This window comes from Oncorhynchus masou, chromosome 3, assembly GCF_036934945.1.
Source record: "Oncorhynchus masou masou isolate Uvic2021 chromosome 3, UVic_Omas_1.1, whole genome shotgun sequence".
NCBI lineage: Eukaryota > Metazoa > Chordata > Actinopteri > Salmoniformes > Salmonidae > Oncorhynchus > Oncorhynchus masou.
The window spans coordinates 21947487-21969212 of record NC_088214.1 but is presented as its reverse complement, the minus strand read 5'-3'; the positions used below and the strand labels follow the sequence as shown (position 1 = coordinate 21969212).

Sequence of the window (21726 nt, the reverse complement as noted above, 5' to 3'; positions counted from 1 at the left end):
ATATATGAATGAGTGATGGTACAGAACGGCATCGGCAAGATGCAGTAGATGGTATCGAGTACATTATACATATGAGATGAGTAATGTAGGGTATGTAAACATGATATTAAGTGGCATTGTTTAAAGTGACTAGTTATACATTTTTTTCCATGTATGGCAGCAGCCACTCAATGTTAGTGGTGGCTGTTTAACAGTCTGATGGCCTTAAGATAGAAGCTGTTTTTCAGTCTCTCGGTCCCAGCTTTGATGCACCTGTACTGACCTCGCCTTCTGGATGATAGCGGGGTGAACAGGCAGTGGCTCGGGTGGTTGTTGTCCTTGATGATCTTTTTGGCCTTCCTGTGACATCGGGTGGTGTAGGTGTTCTGGAGGGCAGGTAGTTACGGAGCCCTCTGCATTGTTATAACATTTGAGTGGCACTCGGCGATGCAGTACGGAGCTCATTTTGACCTCTGCATGCCTCCGGAGCCTCCGCAATTGCATCACACCCTCCATATGGAGTCTCCTACCACATTTTCGCATCAAGCATAAATTGGCTCTAAGTGAAAACTTGAAAATCAGAAATCTGTATTTTTGGGCGCCAATTTGCTGATTTTTCTTTATTTTATTTTATTTTTTACATTTTATTTATACCTTTTTAACTAGGCAAGTCAGTTAAGAACACATTCTTATTTTCAATGATGGTCTAGGAACGGTGGGTTAACTGCCTCGTTCAGGGGCAGAACGACAGATTTTCACCTTGTCAGCTCGGGGGATCCAATCTTGCAACCTTACAGTTAACTAGTCCAACGCAATAACGACCTACCTCTCTCTCGTTGCACTCCACAAGGAGACGCGAATGCAGTAAGCCATGGTAAGTTGCTAGCTTGCATTAAATTTATCTTATAAAAAACAATCAATCATAATCACTAGTTAACTACACATGGTTGATGATATTACTAGATATTATCTAGTGTGTCCTGTGTTGCATATAATCTGACTGAGCATACAAGTATCTAAGTATCTGACTGAGCGGTGGTAGGCAGAGGCAGACACATAAACATTCATACAAACAGCGCTTTAGTGCGTTTTGCCTGCAGCTCTTCGTTGTGCGTCAAGCATTGCGCTGTTTATGACTTCAAGCCTATCAACTCCCGAGATGAGGCTGGTGTAACCGAAGTGAAATGGCTAGCAAGTTAGCGCGTGCTCTGAGCCTTCTAGTAGTTGTTCCCCTTGCTCTGCATGGGTAACGCTGCTTCGATGGTGGCTGTTGTCGTTGTGTTGCTGGTTCGAGCCCAGGTAGGAGCGAGGAGAGGGACAGAAGCTATACTGTTGCACTGGCAATACTAAAGTGCCTATAAGAACATCTAATAGTCAAAGGTTAATGAAATACAAATGGTATAGAGAGAAATAGTCCTATAATTCCTATTAATAAATACAACCTAAAACTTCTTACCTGGGAATATTGAAGACTCATGTTAAAAGGAACCACCAGTTTTCATATGTTCTCATGTTCTGAGCAAGGAACTGAAACGTTAGCTTTTTTACATAGCACATATTGCACTTTTACTTTCTTCTCCAATACTTTGTTTTTGCATTATTTAAACCAAATTCAAATCAAATGTATTTATATAGCCCTTCGTACATCAGCTGGTATCTCAAAGTGCTGTACAGAAATCCAAGCCTAAAAACCCAAACAGCAAGCAATGCAGGTGTTGAAGATGTTTCAGCGATGAACATGTTTCACTATTTACTTGAGGCTACATTGATTTTATTGATGTATTATATTAAAATAAGTGTTCATTCAGTATTGTTGTAATTGTCATTATTACAAATACATTTTTTTTTAAATGTCCGATTTAATCGGTATCGGCTTTTTTGGTCCTCCAATTATCGGTATTGGCATTGAAAAATCATAATCGGTCGACCTCTAGTTACGATGTGATTGCTCTGTGTCTGGGCACGTACACTACATGACCAAAAGTATGTGGACACCCACCCTTTGCTGCTATAACAGCCTCCACTCTTCTGGGAAGGCTTTCCACGAGATGTTGGAACATTTCTGCAGGGATTTGCTTCCATTCAGTCTCAAGACCATTAGTGAGGTCAGCACTGATGTTTTGTGGTTAGCCCTGGCTCGCAGTCGGTTTTCCATTTCATCCCAAAAGGTGTTCCTTGAGGTCAGGGCTCTGTGCAGGCCAGTCAAGTTCTTCCACACCAATCTCGACATCATTTCTGTATGGAGCTCGCTTTGTGCACAGGGGCATTGTCATGCTGAAACAGGAAAGGGCCTTCCCCAAACTGTTGCCACAAAGTTGGATTCACAGAGTCGCCTAGAATGTCATTGTATGCTGTAACGTTAAGTTTTCCCTTCACTGGAACTAAGAGGCCAAGCCCGAACCATGACAACAGCGCCAGACCATTATTCCTCAAACTTTACAGTTGGCACTATGCCTTCGGGTAGGTAGCGTTCTCCTGGCATCCCCCAAACCTAGTCGTCCGTCGGACTGCCAGATGCTGAAGCGTGATTCATTACTCCAGAGAACGCGTGTCCAATGGTGGCGAGCTTTACACCACTCCAGCCGACGCTTGACATTGCTCATAGTGATCTTAGCCTTGTGTGCGGCTGCTCGGCCATGGAAACCCATTTCACGAAGCTCCCAACGAACAGTTATTGTACTGACGTTGCATCCAGGGGCAGTTTGGAACTCGGTAGTGGGTGTTGCAACCGAGGACAGACCATTTCTACGCACTTCAGCACTCGGCAGTCCGGTTCTGTTAGCTTGTGTGGCCTACCACATTGCGGCTGAGCCCTTGTTGCTCCTAGACATTTCCACTTCACAATAACAGCAGTTACAGTTGAGCGGGCTGATCTAGAAGGGCAGACATTTGACCAACGGACTTGTTGTAAAGGTGCCATCCTATCAGTGCCAATGCCATTCTACTGCCAATTGCATGGCTGTGTGCTCGATTTTATACACCTGTCAGCAATGGGTGTGGCTGAAATAGCTGAATCCACTAATTTGAAGGGTCTCCACATATGTTTGTGTATGTATAGTGTGTGTGTTCTCATATATTTGCCTATATTTTATGGTGTGTGTGTGTGCTTAATAAAGGGGAGAGGAGCAGTTCCCCAGTCGCTGGCTGACCTTCTTCAGTGCAATCAAGTCCAATGGTAACGTCTTCATCAGAGACTCCTCAGCAGCCCACCCCCTCGCCCTACTGCTGCTCACCGACTGTGACATCACTGAGAGAGGTATAATTCAATTCAGTACCATTTTATGAATCCTAGAGTGGCATTAAACTGCTGGTACTGTAGAGATATCACCATTCACCAACTACTGCACGTAGACTTGCGCTGACGCTACAGATATGTCATTGAGGGCCTCACTAGCTTTATCGATACCAATAACTATTGAGTGGAATTGTTATAAAGGATGTTAGAATCCAGTCAAATAGTGGAAAAGGGATATTTCCTTGTTTCCTCTCTTTAACACTCTCCTGCCTCTCTCAGTGAATGGTGACCGTGTGGAGGTGGCGTTCCCAGGGCGGTCGCTGGTACGCTGTGAGCTGTCTGTCCAGACATGGGAGCTGCTGTGGGAGCTCCGTTCCTCCATCCAGACCATGCTGTACCGCAACCTCCGCCCACACAGCTCAGCCAATTACATCACACAGGATGGCAAGCTCATCTCGCTATTGGTGGAGCTGCTGAACAATACTGAGTCCAATACAGACCCCCAGCCAAACGGTGGCCACAGTGACTCTGAGGTAGACTGATTCACTCGCGTTGGAATAAAGGAATGTCAAAGCACTGTGGATGGAGTACTGCTTTGTGACCTGAAAAAACTCTGGCCGTAGCAAGAGTCCATAGATTTTTCTGGTCAGGAAAAAAGTACCAAAGCAAAATGCTCGGGGCACGGTCTGCTGACAAATCTGAGAAGACATGTAATATTGGTTAATTGTACAATACTATCCATAGTTCACTACCCATTCTAAATGTCCTCTCTCCTCACCTGAGATATACAGAGAAATAATGAGAAAATGTTTGGAAATATAGATGAATGGGAACACTTGAGTTTACAATGGAGTTCAGGAAAATATATCATGCCCTGAAGGCTTGACTCTTAAACTATATTTCAAGAGCCCCGTTTAAATAGGAGTGAACTCATGGTACTGTAAATACTACTGTGATTGCTCTCTATATGGGAGGAAATCCATTTGTTTGACTAGATTATGGACTCAAGTATTTGTTTTTTGAAAAGCAGAAGTTGAATGAATCAGACTGTTAATGAGTGTCTAGTGACCTGTGCACGACAGCGAGACGGTGTCAAGATGACAGCGAGACGGTGTCAAGATGACAGCGAGACGGTGTCAAGATGACAGCGAGACGGTGTCAAGATGACAGCGAGACGGTGTCAAGATGACAGCGAGACGGTGTCAAGATGACAAAATAATGATTACATGAATGTATTGTTAACCATTATTTTTTATTTAAATATGGTCTGTAGAAAGATAAAGATGTTACTGGTTGCAATTTTCTTCTGTACTGTGATTGTGTCTGAAGTTAAATGTATTATTCATCTTTGGGCTGTAAGGTGAAGACAGTTTTCAGGAGAACTCCTTGACGAAGTGCAGGTGGAAGTTCTTTAGGCGTTTCAGTACCTCTTCCATGGTCTCCACTGGGGTCATGACACACAGTCTACAGAGAGAGATGAGAACAAATCAGTGGGGAAGTATAGCCATTTAAATAGAATGATGAGGCTAATGCTATGCTTCCCTGTTCATTTGCATAGGATGAGTAGTGGATATGGAGCCATTGACTACTGGAGTGTTTTATGGTGACATTTCTATGTCCAGAAGCTGTTGACAGAGAGAGGATTGTACCTGATGTGGTGGGTGCCTTCCTTCTGTCCATACTCACACCCCGGTCCCACACACACTCCTGCCTCCTCTAGTAACCGTTTACAGTACCACAGGTCAGGCTGCATCCCCACCACCTGCAATAGAAAACAGAAAACTCACATATATAAGAGATCAAATCATTAACTTCAGAGTATTTAGAATTAATCAGATGTTGAGTCATGTTTTTCCTCCAAAAGGTGAATGTCTCTTGAAATGCCCGTATGACAAACAGCAGTAGTCATTCTAGTGCTCTACCTGACCATACAGTGTACTATTTGCCCCATGACTAACCTTGGCCTTCTCAATGGCTGCTTGGGGTAGATACAGCCGGGGGAATACGAAAGCTCCTCCCATCATCGGCTGACAGCTGATCCCTGGGATATTGTTCAGAAACTCTGGGACCCAGTTCATGTTATGGACCAGCATGGCCCGGATAGACTGGGTCTCCTGACGGAGATGGGAGAGAAGATGGAAAAGAAGGACACGGGGAGAGCATATTGTATGGGACACTGAGGTGCCGTTGTGAATAGGGAAAGGAATACATTTGATTTTGATGAACTATTTCTTATTTTAGAGACATCAATGATTGCAGAGCACTATCATTAAACTACTTATGACTAAATGTTACATGGCATATGCAATCTATTAAGCCTAACGTCATACTGTCATACATCTATTTTGATGGGTCTCACCTGGGCGTAGACCGGGTATGAGGGGTCCCCTGGCCTGGGAGGGTTAGCCATGAGCTCCAGGGCTAGCTGACCAGTCACAGGGGCACAGATGTCAGTGGAAAAGAGGGTGTAGGCGTACTTCATGATGGCGGGGTCAAGGTTCACCAGCTCCACGTACCCCCCACGTAGCCCACACCTGTGCAGGGAGGAGAGACACATACAGAGTAGTGGTCAAACACTGGCCTGCTGGTTTCAGTACAGGCTTTTACACCATAGGAAGCCTGAAGTGGATCGCTTAGGGAACTGCCAGCTATTTTATTTACTTTGGTCACTATTGAGTTTGTGTTGGCAGCTCATACATTGTCTAAGAAGGCACTAATCCAACGCTCATGCTGAAGGAATTTGACCATTCTAAAGAAGTAGTAGGCTAGTAGCTAATTACTTAAGTAGTTAATGGGGTAATATGATCCAGATCATTGTAGAGTACAGTAGGCTACAGTATGTATGTATGTACGTATTGAAGACCACTACTCTGTTGATACGGCTAATTTCTCTAATTGGGCCATGCCCCACCCCTTCCCACTACATGCCCCACCCCTTCCCACAACTGTTCTCACTGCCAAATCACCACTCCTCCTAACCTTACCATTTAACCCCTTCTACCCTCCTGAAACCGGCAAATCCTTTCATGGTGATGCCAGGGGGTGGCATAATCTGTTTGACTTCCATTTGTGCATGAAATAATCAACAACCACAACCCTACCTAACAGCCTTACAAGCCAATAAAATCCTCACCCCTCTGCTGTGTGTGTGAAATAAATCAGATAATTGAATCCTTCCTCATCTCATTCATCCAGCAGCATTCTAATAGATGCATCATGGTGACATTCTGAACTTTAGACCAGTCAATTACAAAACCTTCTAATACAGTTCACCTTCAGTTGAATGCATGAATCCGTTAGTCTATTGCCTTAGAAGACAGACAGTGCTGCTGTACAGTACTCACTCTCCCATGAAGCCTTTGGACGCTGAGTGGAAAGAGGCCAGTTCCACTGTGTGAGAGAGAGGAGGCCCCAGTTCAGACAGAACCTTCTTATAGGAGACAAACTCACTGCCCTCCCCAAACACACTTTCCTGATACACCTGTGGATCAAATGAAACAGCGAGGGGTGCGTGGAAGACAGAACAGCTCACTACACAGTCAATATAGAGGGAAGTGAAATATTTGTGATTGAAAATAAGCGATTTGCCAGGAGAAAGTATAGACAGGAAGTCACCTCATCAGCCATGAGGAAGAGCCTCTCCTCAGCAGCGAATCGGATCACCTTTTCAATACACTTCCTGCTCTGAACATGACCTAGCAACAACAAAACAAATGAGAATATCCATAAATACTGCTGAGGTAACTTGGCTGCAGAAAGGTTTACTTTACATTCTTCATGGGGACAAATAGTGGGGTACTACTGTATCGACCATCATGGAACCGGAACAACTCGTTACCTGTAGGATTCCCCGGGTTGATGACATACAGGGCAACTGTGTTGCAGACACCCTTAGAGGCCTGTAGTGCTCTGCGTAGCTCCTCCACCTCCATTGCCCAACACTGCTCCTCATCTAGGTAGTAGGGAACAACGGCTGCCCCGAGCCTTTGCAACATCATTTTGAAGGAAGAGTATGTGGGAACAGCGGTCAGCACACCTATCGGAAGTGAGGCCTGATTGTGGAAGTCAGCCAGCATCTTCAAAACTTGCTAAAAACAGAAAATAGAGAGGGAAAGATGAATGAGAGACATGGTGATGATGATAATGATGATGATGGTGGTGAAGATGATTCTCACCATTATTGACCTTTGAGAGCCAGAGGTCATGAAGATATTCTCGGGGGACGATGGTACACCACCATCTCGTCGAGAGATGAAGTTGGACACACTGCACTGTATATAAGAGATACCACCAGTGGGTGTGTATGAGCCTGATAAGATAGAGAAGAAGAACAAACACAGGTAAACACACATCACATATACCAGCCAGGTTACCCGTGATACAAGTCAGTATTCAACGTCCATCCATGTCTGAGGATGTCGGGAGATGATGTGGAAATCGTCCAGTAGAGGCAACAGTGAGCACTTGCCTTCAAGTAGTTTTCATTTTGCTAAGGTGATGGCTGTGAGCAACTGCCTCCGGTGCCAAATTTTTTGTTTTAAGCCTATCCTAACCTTAACCATTCAGAGTTAATGCCTAACATTAAAAATTCAGAGTTAATGCCTAAACTTAACCCTAAGAATCCACAGTTAATGCTTGTAGCATATACTAGATTTAACAGCTAACAGGACCCAATTGCAGTCCACCTTACCTACACTCCCCCCATCACATGCTCCCAGCAGGCTTTGGACCCTCTGTCTAACGTCCCCTGGCAGTTTGTAACTGTGGATCAATTGAGGGTAGAGGCAGGCTGCAAGAACCTGGCGCACGCACATGCGCACACACACACACACACACACACACACACACACACACACACACACACACACACACACACACACACACACACACACACACACACACACACACACACACAGACACAGACACAGACACACACAGGTTTAAAGCAAAACAGCAAATACACCATATTTAGACAGGCAGGGTTATCAGTGGACACTCAGACAGAAAGGTTGAATGTCAGGAGGACATTACCTGTCGGACAAAGGTCAAGGGTTGGACCCCTCCTCTGTGTTTGTCTCCCAGGCTGACATCTATCACATCCGTACAGGGCTTCCTCCCTCCCTATCAGAAACAGATGACATACTGCAGTGTAAGTCCATGTATATATATATTAGCTGTATACTATATTGTGTTTTACGTGAATATGCAATGAACTGCATGCACAAGTCAACATATATCTAGCTATTCTATGTCTGAAATAATAGGCATACATGTGACTTGAGAATCAAGGTCACTAACATCAGATCAGGGTCCGGTTTCCCAAAACCTAAGGCTAAGTTCATCTTTAGAACCTTCGTAGGAGCAATATAAAATATCCGAGCTGTTTCCTAAAACCATTGTTTCTAAAGTTGCACTGGAAGACGCTCGTTATTTACCGAATGACTGCCTCAAACCACTAGTAGAACAACTAAGTGCGTTGTCAGAGGCTTTTTTGCCCTTGCGCATCACTTTATACACAGACGATCTAAACTTACAATCAAGATGTTTATCTGTCTCAGAACAAATAGTCTGGGTAGCCATTTGACAAGATGTTCAGGAGTCTTATGGCTTGGGGGTAGAAGCTGTTTTAAAGCCTCTTGGACCTAGACTTGGCGCTCTGGTACCACTTGCCGTGCGGTTGCAGAGAGAATGGTCTATGACTAGAGTGGCTGGAGTCTTTGACAATTTTTAGGGCCTTCCTCTGACACCGCCTGGTATAGAGGTCCTGGATGGCAGGAAGCTTGGCCCAATGATGTACTGGGCCGTTCGCACTACCCTCTGTAGTGCTTTGCGGTCGCAGGCAGAGCATTTGCCATACCAGGCAGTGATGCAACCAGTCAGGATGCTCTCGATAGTGCAGCTGTAGAACCTTTTGAGGATCTGAGGACCCATGCCAAATCTTTTCAGTCTCCTGAGGGGGAATAGGTTTTGTCGTGCCCGCTTCACAACTGTCATGATGTGCTTGGACCATGTTAGTTTGTTGGTGATGTGGACACCAAGGAACTTGAAGCTCTCAACCTGCTCCACTGCAGCCCCTTCGATGAGAATGGGGGCATGCTCGGTCCTCTTTTTGCTGTAATCCACAATCATCTCTATGTAGCAAGTTACGAACTTGTGACTCACTGTCTGAAGGAGTCATCCATTTTTGTGAATGGGTTGATATACCTAATAAACTGACCACTGAGTATGGGCATAGGCTTATACACTGCTCAAAAAAATAAAGGGAAGACTTAAACAACACAATGTAACTCCAAGTCACACTTCTGTGAAATCAAACTGTCCACTTAGGAAGCAACACTGATTGACAATAAATTTCACATGCTGTTGTGCAAATGGAATAGACAACAGGTGGAAATTATAGGCAATTAGCAAGACACCCCCAATAAAGGAGTGGTACTGCAGGTGATAACCACAGACCACTTCTCAGTTCCTATGCTTCCTGGCTGATGTTTTGGTCACTTTTGAATGCTGGCGGTGCTTTCACTCTAGTGGTAGCATGAGACCGAGTCTACAACCCATACAAGTGGCTCAGGTAGTGCAGCTCATCCAGGATGGCACATCAATGCGAGCTGTGGCAAGAAGGTTTGCTGTGTCTGTCAGCGTAGTGTCCAGAGCATGGAGACGCTACCAGGAGACAGGCCAGTACATCAGGAGACGTGGAGGAGGCCGTAGGAGGGCAACAACCCAGCAGCAGGACCGCTACCTCCGCCTTTGTGCAAGGAGGAGCAGGAGGAGCACTGCCAGAGTCCTGCAAAATTACCTCCAGCAGGACACATATGTGCATATGTCTGCTCAAACGGTCAGAAACAGACTCCATGAGGGTGGTATGAGGGCCCGACATCCACAGGTGGGGGTTGTGCTTACAGCTCAACTCCGTGCAGGACGTTTGGCATTTGCCAGAGAACACCAAGATTGGCAAATTCGCCACTGGTGCCCTGTGCTCTTCACAGATGAAAGCAGGTTCACACTGAGCACATGTGACAGACGTGACAGAGTCTGGAGACGCCGTGGAGAACGTTCTGCTGCCTGCAACATCCTCCAGGTTTGGCGGTGGGTCAGTCATGTTGTGGGGTGGCATTTCTTTGGGGGGCTGCACAGCCCTCCATGTGCTCGCCAGAGGCAGCCTGACTGCCATTAGGTACCGAGATGAGATCCTCAGACCCCTTGTGAGACCATATGCTGGTGCGGTTGGCCCTGGGTTCCTCCTAATGCAAGACAATGCTAGACCTCATGTGGCTGGAGTGTGTCAGCAGTTCCTGCAAGAGGAAGGCATTGATGCTATGGACTGGCCCGCCCGTTCCCCAGACCTGAATCCAATTGAGCACATCTGGGAAATCATGTCTCGCTTCATCCTCCAACGCCATGTTGCACCACAGACTGTCCAGGAGTTGGCGGATGCTTTAGTCCAGGTCTGGGAGGAGATCCCTCAGGAGACCATCCGCCACCTCATCAGGAGCATGCCCAGGCGTTGTAGGGAGGTCATACAGGCATGTGGAGGCCACGCACACTACCGAGCCTCATTTTGACTTGTTTTAAGGACATTACATCAAAGTTGGATCAGCCTGTAGTGTGGTTTTCCACTTTAATTTTGAGTGTGACTCCAAATCCAGACCTCCATGGGTTGATAAATATGATTTCCATTGATAATTTGTATGCGATTTTGTTGTCAGCACATTCAACTATGTAAAGAAAAAAGTATTTAATAAGAATATTTCATTCATTCAGATCTAGGATGTGTTATTTTAGTGTTACCTTTTTTTGAGCAGTGTATATTTCAAGTCATATTTAAATACATTTAATGTTCAATCAATTTTGCTTAATTGTGGTAATTGTAGGCTACCGTCTGTAGTTTTTGCCTCAATATATTTCATGCTGTGTAACATTCTAGCCAGGGTTACCAACAGCCCCAAGAGCACTATTATTCATTGTTTTCTCCTCTGACTTCCTAAAGTGATCTGCCCAGCAGGGGAAACACTTGTGTCAGTTTCCTCCTGAAAGGGAGAGTCCACCCAAATTACATATTGGTTTCCTTCCCCTATAAGCAGTCTTTGGACATGATTTGACAGCAATCAATGCTTTGGTTTTGTTTTAGCATTTGTGGCACAAATCCTAGTCTTAGTACCAATATTAGCATTTTTCACACATCATGTCCAAATCATTCGAAAGTATAATTGATTGTGAAGCTCAACAAAGTCACTTGCAGATTATTTGAACATGTTATGTGAAAAATGCTGATTTTGGCACCATGACTTGAATGGGATTTGTACCACAAATGCCACAAAGTCATAGTACCAATAGCCTATTAGTATTTTCTGTGCGTCATGTTCAAATCCCTCTGGTGGCCCTTGGGGCTGATTTAGCAATAGACTAAGCCTCCTCTATTTGCAAACATATACACTAGGTGGTCATAGCTCTCTAAGAGCTGACTCGTAGTCAGTATTGTGGAATAATTATAATGTTAAGGTAAGATTTGAATGGAGAAAGCTGATCCAAGAGCAGCGCTGACTTTCTTTTAAACTATCATAAGCCTACAGATACATGCTCCAACAACGCACTTAGTGAACGTTCTCTTAATATAAAAAGGTCAATCAGCAGTTGCTACATTGCCTACATTTTTGGATGTATAAATAGAATATGACTTATAAATGCCTCATGAGCTTAGTTCAACTGTCGTACCCCATCAGAACCTAATATATAAGCTTGTTTTACTCCAATGTTTGTAAACAAAGTAAATGTGAACAAACACTATAGAGTCCTGCATTGGGTCGGATATTCATCGTTCTTCCCGCTGGCAGGTGGCAGGTGGAATTAGCTGGCAGGTGGAATGAAAGCATTATTTCAAACGTAGGGTCAGCTTGCGTTTCAGAACAATTATATTGCAGTTCGAAACGTTCAAATCATGAACGTGTTTTGTTTTACAAACCAAGGAGCTTGTTGTGTATAGGCCTAGGCTGTACACTAAGTGCACAAAACATTAGGAACACCTGCTCATTCCATGACATTGACTGACCTGGTGAATCCAGGTGAAAGCTATGATCACTGTTACAGGAATTAAATTCCTCTATGTTTTAATACCCAATTAAAATTAAACACTGTCAATTCATAAGAATTTATAAGACCCTTATTTGTATAAAATGGACAGAGACCAGTCTTTGAAATCAACCAGCTGCGTTTATTCTCATGAGTACTGCCCATGATACATTTTATCACAGGTTATAAACTGAAAATGACGTCAGCGTTTTCTAAACTGTTCCGTCTCTTCTTGACACTGGTACAAAGGCTGAATAGTTCTCAAGCCTTCCCACCTCGTCTAGAGCCAAGGTCAGACTGTGTAGATAAGCATTCTAGCCAGTCTGACGATAAGTTCATTCATTTCTACCAAGGAACAGACAGTCATTGTTCTAATTCTTGATTATATTTACACACATTATATTCAGTACTAGGATTAAAAAGAAAATTCATACATATACAATAACATAATAGTATTCTGATTAGTCAGTCCTGATTGAAATGTATACATAATTAGTTTATTATTGATACAAATGTCCTTAACAATCACTTATTGATGTTACCTGTTAAATCCACTTCAATCAGACCAGATCAGACCTTCTGGCAAACTCCAAGCGGGCTGTCACGTGCCTTTTACTGAGGAGTACCTTCTGTCTGGCCATTCTTGTTATGTACTTGAGTGAAGACCCAAAAGCGGTTTTAACAGAAAACAGAGTTCTTTAATGAAAAACAGGAATGGCATAAATCCTCTTCCAACGTAGTCAATGGAACAAAAGAACGTAGTATAATGCAGGATGCACCTGCCAGGCAGACTCCGACAGGATAGGACAAGGTGGAAGCAAACGAGACGACAGCTTGCTTCTGGCATCAAAAACACAAACAAGAATCAGACACTGAAAGTAGCAGGAACAGAGAGAGAAATAGAGACCTAATCAGAGGGGGAAGAGAGAACAGGTGGGAAGGAGTGAATGAGCTAGTTAGGGGAGATGTAGAACAGCTGAAGAATGAGAGACAGAGAAGGTAACCTAAAAAGACCAGCAGAGAGAGACAGAGTGAAGAGAAAGGACAGGAACAGACATAACAAGACATGACAGTACCCCCCCCCACTCACCGAGCGCCTCCTGGCGCACTCGAGGAGGAAACCTGGCGGCAACGGAGGAAATCATCGATCAGCGAACGGTCCAGCACGTCCCGAGAGGGAACCCAACTCCTCTCCTCAGGACCGTACCCCTCCCAATCCACTAGGTACTGATGACCACGGCCCCGAGGGCGCATGTCCAAAATCTTACGAACCCTGTAGATGGGTGCGCCCTCGACAAGGATGGGGGGAGGGACGAGCGGGGCGCGAAGAACGGGCTTAACACAGGAGACATGGAAGACCGGGTGAACGCGACGAAGATAGCGCGGGAGAAGAAGTCGCACTGCGACAGGATTAATGACCTGAGAAATACGGAACGGACCAATGAACCGCGGGGCCAACTTGCGAGAAGCTGTCTTAAGGGGAAGGTTCTGAGTGGAGAGCCATACTCTCTGACCGCAACAATATCTCGGACTCTTGGTCCTACGCTTATTAGCGGCCCTCACAGTCTGCGCCCTATTACGGCAAAGTGCCGACCTGACCCCCTTCCAGGTGCGCTCGCAACGCTGGACAAAAGCCTGAGCGGAGGGGACGCAGGACTCGGCGAGCTGAGATGAGAACAGCGGAGGCTGGTACCCGAGGCTACACTGAAAAGGAGATAGACCGGTAGCAGATGAGGGAAGCGAGTTGTGGGCGTACTCTGCCCAGGGGAGCTGTTCTGACCAAGACGCAGGGTTACGAAAAGAAAGACTGCGTAAAATGCGACCAACAGTCTGATTGGCCCGTTCGGCTTGACCGTTAGACTGGGGATGAAAGCCGGACGAGAGACTGACGGAAGCCCCAATCAAACGGCAAAACTCCCTCCAAAATTGAGACGTGAACTGCGGGCCTCTGTCGGAAACGACGTCAGACGGAAGGCCATGAATTCGGAAAACATTCTCGATAATGATCTGAGCCGTCTCCTTAGCAGAAGGGAGCTTAGCGAGAGGAATGAAATGAGCCGCCTTAGAGAATCTATCGACAACCGTAAGAATAACTGTCTTCCCCGCTGATGAAGGCAGTCCGGTGATAAAATCTAAAGCGATGTGAGACCACGGTCGAGAGGGAATGGGAAGCGGTCTGAGACGGCCGGCAGGAGGAGAGTTCCCAGATTTAGTCTGTGCGCAGACCGAACAAGCGGCGACAAATCGACGCGCGTCACGTTCCCGAGTGGGCCACCAGAAACGCTGGCGAATGGAAGCGAGCGTACCCCGAACGCCGGGGTGGCCGGCTAACTTGGCAGAGTGGGCCCACTGAAGAACGGCCGGACGAGTAGGAACGGGAACGAACAGAAGGTTCCTAGGACAAGCTCGCGGCGACGGAGTGTGAGCGAGTGCTTGCTTTACCTGCCTCTCAATTCCCCAGACAGTCAACCCGACAACACGCCCGTCAGGGAGAATCCCCTCGGGGTCGGTGGAGACCTCAGAAGAACTGAAGAGACGAGATAAAGCATCAGGCTTGGTGTTTTTTGAGCCCGGACGATAAGAAATAACAAACTCGAAACGAGCGAAAAACAGAGCCCAACGAGCCTGACGCGCATTAAGTCGTTTGGCTGAACGGATGTACTCAAGGTTCCTATGGTCAGTCCAAACGACAAAGGAACGGTCGCCCCCTCCAACCACTGTCGCCATTCGCCTAGGGCTAAGTGGATGGCGAGCAGTTCGCGATTACCAACATCATAGTTACGTTCTGACGGCGATAAGCGATGAGAGAAAAACGCGCAAGGATGGACCTTGCCGTCAGAGAGAGAGCGCTGAGAAAGAATGGCTCCCACGCCCACCTCTGACGCGTCAACCTCAACAACAAACTGACTAGAGATGTCAGGTGTAACAAGAATAGGTGCGGATGTAAAACGATTCTTAAGAAGATCAAAAGCTCCCTGGGCGGAAACGGACCACTTAAAGCACGTCTTAACAGAAGTAAGGGCTGTGAGGGGAGCTGCCACCTGACCGAAATTACGGATGAAACGACGATAGAAATTAGCGAAGCCCAGAAAGCGCTGCAGCTCGACGCGTGACTTAGGAACGGGCCAATCAATGACAGCCTGGACCTTAGCGGGATCCATCTTAATGCCCTCAGCGGAAATAACGGAACCGAGAAAAGGGACAGAGGCGGCATGAAAAGTGCACTTCTCAGCCTTCACATAAAGACAGTTCTCCAAAAGGCGCTGGAGGAACGTGCTGAACATGAATCGAGAGAGACGGTGAAAAAATCAGGATATCGTCCATGTAAACGAAAACAAAAATGTTCAGCATGTCTCTCAGGACGTCGTTAACTAGTGCCTGAAAGACAGCTGGAGCGTTAACGAGGCCGAAAGGAAGAACCCGGTATTCAAAGTGCCCTAACGGAGTGTTAAACGGCGTCTTCCACTCGTCCCCCTCCCTGATGCGCACGAGATGGTAGGCGTTACGAAGGTCCAATTTGGTGAAAAACCTGGCTCCCTGCAGGATCTCGAAGGCTGAAGACATAAGAGGAAGCGGATAACGATTCTTAACTGTTATGTCATTCAGCCCTCGATAATCCACGCATGGGCGCAGGGACCCGTCCTTCTTCTGAACAAAAAACCCCGCTCCGGCGGGAGAGGAGGAGGAGACTATGGTACCGGCGTCGAGCGAAACCGACAAATAATCCTCGAGAGCCTTACGTTCGGGAGCCGACAGAGAGTATAATCTACCCCGGGGGGAGTAGTTCCCGGAAGGAGATCAATACTACAGTCATACGACCGGTGTGGAGGGAGAGAAGTGGCCTTGGAACGACTGAACACCGTGCGCAGATCGTGATACTCCTCCGGCACCCCTGTCAAATCGCCAGGCTCCTCCTGTGAAGAAGAGACAGAGGAAACAGGAGGGATAGCAGACATTAAACAGGTCACATGACAAGAAACATTCCAGGATAAGATAGTATTACTAGACCAATTAATAGAAGGGTTATGGCGCACTAGCCAGGGATGACCCAAAACAACAGGTGTAAAAGGTGAACGAAAAATTAAAAAAGAAATGGTTTCGCTATGATTACCAGAGACAGTGAGGGTTAAAGGCAGCGTCTCACTCTGAATCTTGGGGAGAGAACTACCATCTAAAGCGAACAAGGCCGTGGGCTCCCCTAACTGTCTGAGAGGAATGTCATGTTCCCGAGCCCAGGTCTCGTCCATAAAACAGCCCTCCGCCCCAGAGTCTATCAAGGCACTGCAGGAAGCAGATGAACCGGGCCAGCGGAGATGGACCGGAAAGGTAGTGCGTGATCCAGAAGGAGAGGCCTGAGTAGTTGCGCTCACCAGTAGCCCTCCTCTTACTGATGAGCTCTGGCTTTTACTGGACATGAGGTGACAAAATGACCAGCGGAGCCGCAGTAGAGACAGAGACGATTGGTGATTCTCCGTTCCCTCTCCTTGGCCGAGATGCGGATACCCCCAGCTGCATAGGCTCAGCATCCGAGCCGGCGGAGGAGGGTGGCAGTGATGCGGCAGGTGGCAGTGATGTGGAGAGGGGAGCAACGGAGAACGCGAGCTCCTTTCCACGAGCTCGGCGACGAAGATCAAACCGTCGCTCTATGCGAATAGCGAGAGCTATTAAGGAGTCCAGACTGGAAGGAACCTCCCGGGAGAGGATCTCATCCTTAACCTCGACAAGGAGACCCTCCAGAAAACGAGCGAGCAAAGCCGGCTCGTTCCAGTCACTAGAGGCAGCGAGAGTGCGAAACTCAATAGAATAATCCGTTATGGATCGATTCCCCTGACATAGGGAAGACAGGGCCCTGGAAGCCTCCTCCCCAAAAACAGAACGGTCAAAAACCCGTATCATCTCCTCCTTAAAGTCCTGATACTGGTTAATACACTCAGCCCTCGCCTCCCAGATTGCCGTGCCCCACTCACGCGCCCGTCCGGTAAGGAGAGAAATGACGTAGGCGATGCGGGCTGCGCTCCTGGAGTAAGTGTTGGGCTGGAGAGAGAACACCACATCACACTGAGTGAGGAATGAGCGGCACTCAGTGGGCTCCCCAGAGTAACACGGCGGGTTGTTGATCCTGGGCTCCGGAGACTCGGAAACCCTGGAAGTGGGCGGTGGATCGAGGTGGAGTTGGTGAACCTGTCTTGTGAGGTTGGAGACTTGGACGGCCAGGGTCTCAACGGCATGTCGAGCAGCAGACAATTCCTCCTCGTGTCTGCCTAGCATCGCTCCCTGGATCTCGACGGCGGAGTGAAAAGGGTCCGGAGCCGCTGGGTCCATTCTTGGTCTGATTCTTCTGTTATGTACTTGAGTGAAGACCCAAAAGCGGTTTTAACAGAAAACAGAGTTCTTTAATGAAAAACAGGAATGGCATAAATCCTCTTCCAACGTAGTCAATGGAACAAAAGAACGTAGTATAATGCAGGATGCACCTGCCAGGCAGACTCCGACAGGATAGGACAAGGTGGAAGCAAACGAGACGACAGCTTGCTTCTGGCATCAAAAACACAAACAAGAATCAGACACTGAAAGTAGCAGGAACAGAGAGAGAAATAGAGACCTAATCAGAGGGGAAGAGAGAACAGGTGGGAAGGAGTGAATGAGCTAGTTAGGGGAGATGTAGAACAGCTGAAGAATGAGAGACAGAGAAGGTAACCTAAAAAGACCAGCAGAGAGAGACAGAGTGAAGAGAAAGGACAGGAACAGACATAACAAGACATGACAATTCTACCATAAAGGCCTGATTGGTGGAGTGCTGCAGAGATGGTTGTCCTTCTGGAAGGTTCTTCCATCTCCACAGAGGAACTCTGGAGCTCTGCCAGAGTGACCATAGTGTTCTTGGTCACCACCCTGACCAAGGCGCTTCTCCCCCGATTGCTCAGTTTGGCCAGGCAGCCAACTCTAGGAAGAGTCTTGGTTGTTCCACACTTCTCCCATTTAAGAATGATGGAGGCCACTGTGTTCTTGGGGACCTTCAATGCTGCAGAATTACTTTGGTACCCTTCCCAGATCTGTGCCTTGATACAATCCTGTCTCCGAGCTCTACGGATAATTCCTTAGATCTCGTGGCTTGGTTTTTGCTCTGACATGCACTGAGGGTCTTTATATAGACAGGTCTGAATACTGATGTAAATGAGGCATTTCTGTTTTTTATTTGTACTAAATCATCAAAATGTATTTCGCTTTGTCTTTATGGGGTATTGTGTGTAGATTGATGAGGGGAAAAAATAAGTCTGTAACATAACAAAATGTGGAAAAGTCAAAGGGTCTGAATACTTTCCAAAGGCACTATACATCAAACTTAGTAGGACACTACTACAATATATCAGTTCAATTGGTACAGCATTCTCACTAATGGGTGCAATGAAAACCTTATTTCAAACTTAGGGTCAGCTTGCGTTTCAAAACATTTATATTGCAGTTCGAAACATTCAAATCATGAACGTGTTTTGTTTTACAAACCAAGGAGCTTGTTGTGTATAGGCCTAGGCTGTACACTGAGTGCACAAAACATTAGGAACTTCTGTTGAATCTGACAATTCATCTTAATGGTTGTACAGTCGTCTCAAATAAAACTGTGAAGGACCTCGCCGTTACTCTGGACCCTGATCTCTCTTTTGAAGAACATATCAAGACTGTTTCAAGGACAGCTTTTTTCCATCTACGTAACATTGCAAAAACCAGAGACTTTCTGTCCAAAGATTATGCAGAAAAATGTATCCATGCTTTTGTCACTTCTAGGTTAAACTACTGCAATGCCCTACTTTCTTGGCTACCTGGATAAAGCACTAAATAAACTTCAGTTAGTGCTAAATATGGCTGCTAGAATCCTGACGAGAACCAAAAAATGTGATCATATTACTCCAGTGCTAGCCTCACTATACTGGCTTCCTGGCAAGGCAAGGGCTGATTGCAAGGTTTTACTGCTAACCTACAAAGCATTACATGGGCTTTCTCCTACCTATCTCTCTGATTTGGTCCTGCCCTACATACCTACACGTACACTATGGTCACAAGACGCAGGCCTCCTAATTGTCCCTAGAATTTCTAAGCAAACAGCTGGAGGCAGGGCTTTCTCCTATAGAGCTCCATTTTTATGGAATGGTCTGCCTACCCATTTGAGAGACACAAACTCGGTCTCAACCTTTAAGTCTTTACTGAAGACTCATCTCTTCAGTGGGTCATATGATTGAGTGTAGTCTGGCCCAGGAGTGTGAAGGTGAACGGAAAGCAACTAACCGCCCTTGCTGTCTCTGCCTGGCCGGTTCGTCTCTTTCCACTGGGATTCTCTGCCTCTAACCCTATTACAGGGGCTGAGTCACTGGCTTACTTGGGCTCTTTCATACCATCCCTAGGATGGGTGCGTCACTTGAGTGGGTTGAGTCACTGATGTGATCTTCCTGTCTGGGTTGGCGCCCCCCCCTGGGTTGTGCCGTGATGGAGATCTTTGTCTCAGGATGGTAAGTTGGTGGTTGAATATATCCCTCTAGTGGTGTGGGGGCTGTGCTTTGGCAAAGTGGGTGGGGTTATATCCTTCCTGTTTGGCCCTGTCCGGGTGTGTCATCGGATGGGGCCACAGTGTCTCCTGACCCCTCCTGTCTCAGTCTCCAGTATTTATGCTGCAGTAGTTTATGTGTCGGGAGCTAGGGTCAGTTTGTTATATCTGGAGTACTTCTCCTGTCCTATCCGGTGTCCTGTGTGAATTTAAGTATGCTCTCTCTAATTCTCTCTTTCTCTCTCTCGGAGGACCTGAGCCCGAGGACCATGCATCAGGACTACCTGGTATGATGACTCCTTGCTGTCCCCAGTCCAGTTTCAACTGTTCTGCCTGTGATTATTATTATTTGACCATGAAGGTCATTTATGAACATTTGAACATCATGGCCATGTTCTGTTATAATCTCCACCCGGCACAGCCAGAAGAGGACTGGCCACCCCACATAGCCTGGTTCTTTTCTAGGTTTCTTCATAGGTTTTGGCCTTTCTAGGGAGTTTTTACTTGCCACCGTGCTTCTTTCTCCTTCCACAAAATGTTTCCACAATGCACTATAATTTACAGAATGATGCAGTAAATATATAGCAAATAAACAATACAGTACTTTATTGTTAAGTTGTATTGTAATAATATTACACCAATTGCTAACAGTGAATATGTGATTATATATTACAGCACACCAATAAAAATTTTAGGTTTTATATCACTTGTTCATGTAGAGGCCTTAACAAAGGCTTCTAAACTGTCATGACTACTAGCAGGGTCGGATAAAGGGCAAAACAGAGCAAAAGGACCTGGCTAAACTCTCAATCATTAAAGGTTTGAGACTTGCTTCCACTCTGATGTGTTCCTTATGCACATTTAATTGTTAGGGAACTACTACTGCATATCACTTAAATTGGTACAGTACATTAACAGGTGCAATGACTATAGCCTCTTACAAGGCATGCCGCATGCCTCAAATGTGTTAATAAGCCACAACAATAGCATGCAGCCACCAAAGGTTTTTGGCACTCCATAGTTACAGTATGGTATTGTTTTTTGTGGGGTGGTACTAAATTACTGGCAGCACAGTAGCCAGTACATTACTGTAGATTTACAGAACAAATATATATATATATATATGCATTAAAAAAATATGGTACTGTATATTCTGTGGGGTACAACATTCTCACTAATGGGTGCAACACAATACAAGGCATGCCTCAAAGATTCTTTGACCGCCCACAACATTTTCCCACAATGCACCATAATTCACAGTATGCTACAGTAAATTACTGGCAGCACATTAGCCAATAAGTTACTGTAGATTTACAGGACAAATATTTTTTTTAAATGGCATGGTACTGTATATTCTGTGGGGTACCGTATTCTCACTAATGGGTTCAACAACATACAAGGCATGCCTCAAAATATGATCATGAGCCAGAGATTATTTCGCCGCCCACAAGATTTGTAATAATTTTTATTTTATTTAACTTTTATTTAACCAGGTAGGCCAGTTGAGAACAAGTTCTCATTTACAACATTGCACCATAATTCATAGTATGCTGCTATAAATATACAGCAAAACAGGTGATACAGTACTTTTACAGCAGTGCAACACCATTGAACCCCTATAATGCATTGCTTTTTACAGTACAGTACTGTAAAATAGAATTACAGTAGCTAACTGTGAAAGTTTTGCAGTAAATTTACAGCAATCTGTTAACGTGTGTTGCTGGGATACTGTTAACTCTATTTACAGCATTCTATGTTCTATATAGGGCTAGGATAGGCCACTGTGATGTCTTACCTGTGTGACTTCTGTTATAATCTGATTGGCTCGTCTCACCAAGGGCTCCAGCTCTGTCTGTTTGATGCTCCTCATCTTGCGGCAGATCTCTCTCAGGTAGAGTACTGACAT

The 21726-nt window shown here is 45.9% G+C and overlaps 2 protein-coding genes across 2 annotated transcripts in view; one reads left to right on the top strand and one right to left on the bottom strand.

Moving 5' to 3' along the window:
* The window catches only part of dhx30 (DEAH (Asp-Glu-Ala-His) box helicase 30), a 13327-nt gene extending 8814 nt beyond the window's left edge, over positions 1–4513 (top strand). Inside the window, exons 19-20 of the mRNA XM_064935328.1 lie at positions 3096–3235; positions 3494–4513. Of these exons, the coding sequence (XP_064791400.1) occupies positions 3096–3235; positions 3494–3756 (403 nt within the window). The 3' untranslated portion in view covers positions 3757–4513. The remainder of the gene's footprint in view (positions 1–3095; positions 3236–3493) is intronic.
* LOC135512869 (alanine aminotransferase 2-like) lies at positions 4448–21726 on the bottom strand. Its single transcript, XM_064935337.1, has 11 exons — positions 21616–21726; positions 8246–8335; positions 7905–8013; positions 7390–7523; positions 7053–7302; positions 6830–6909; positions 6559–6695; positions 5574–5748; positions 5173–5328; positions 4864–4976; positions 4448–4678 (listed from the first exon to the last, which is right to left on the bottom strand). The coding sequence occupies exons 1-11, from the start codon at positions 21724–21726 to the stop codon at positions 4588–4590; spliced, it is 1446 nt and encodes a 481-aa protein (XP_064791409.1). The 3' UTR covers positions 4448–4587.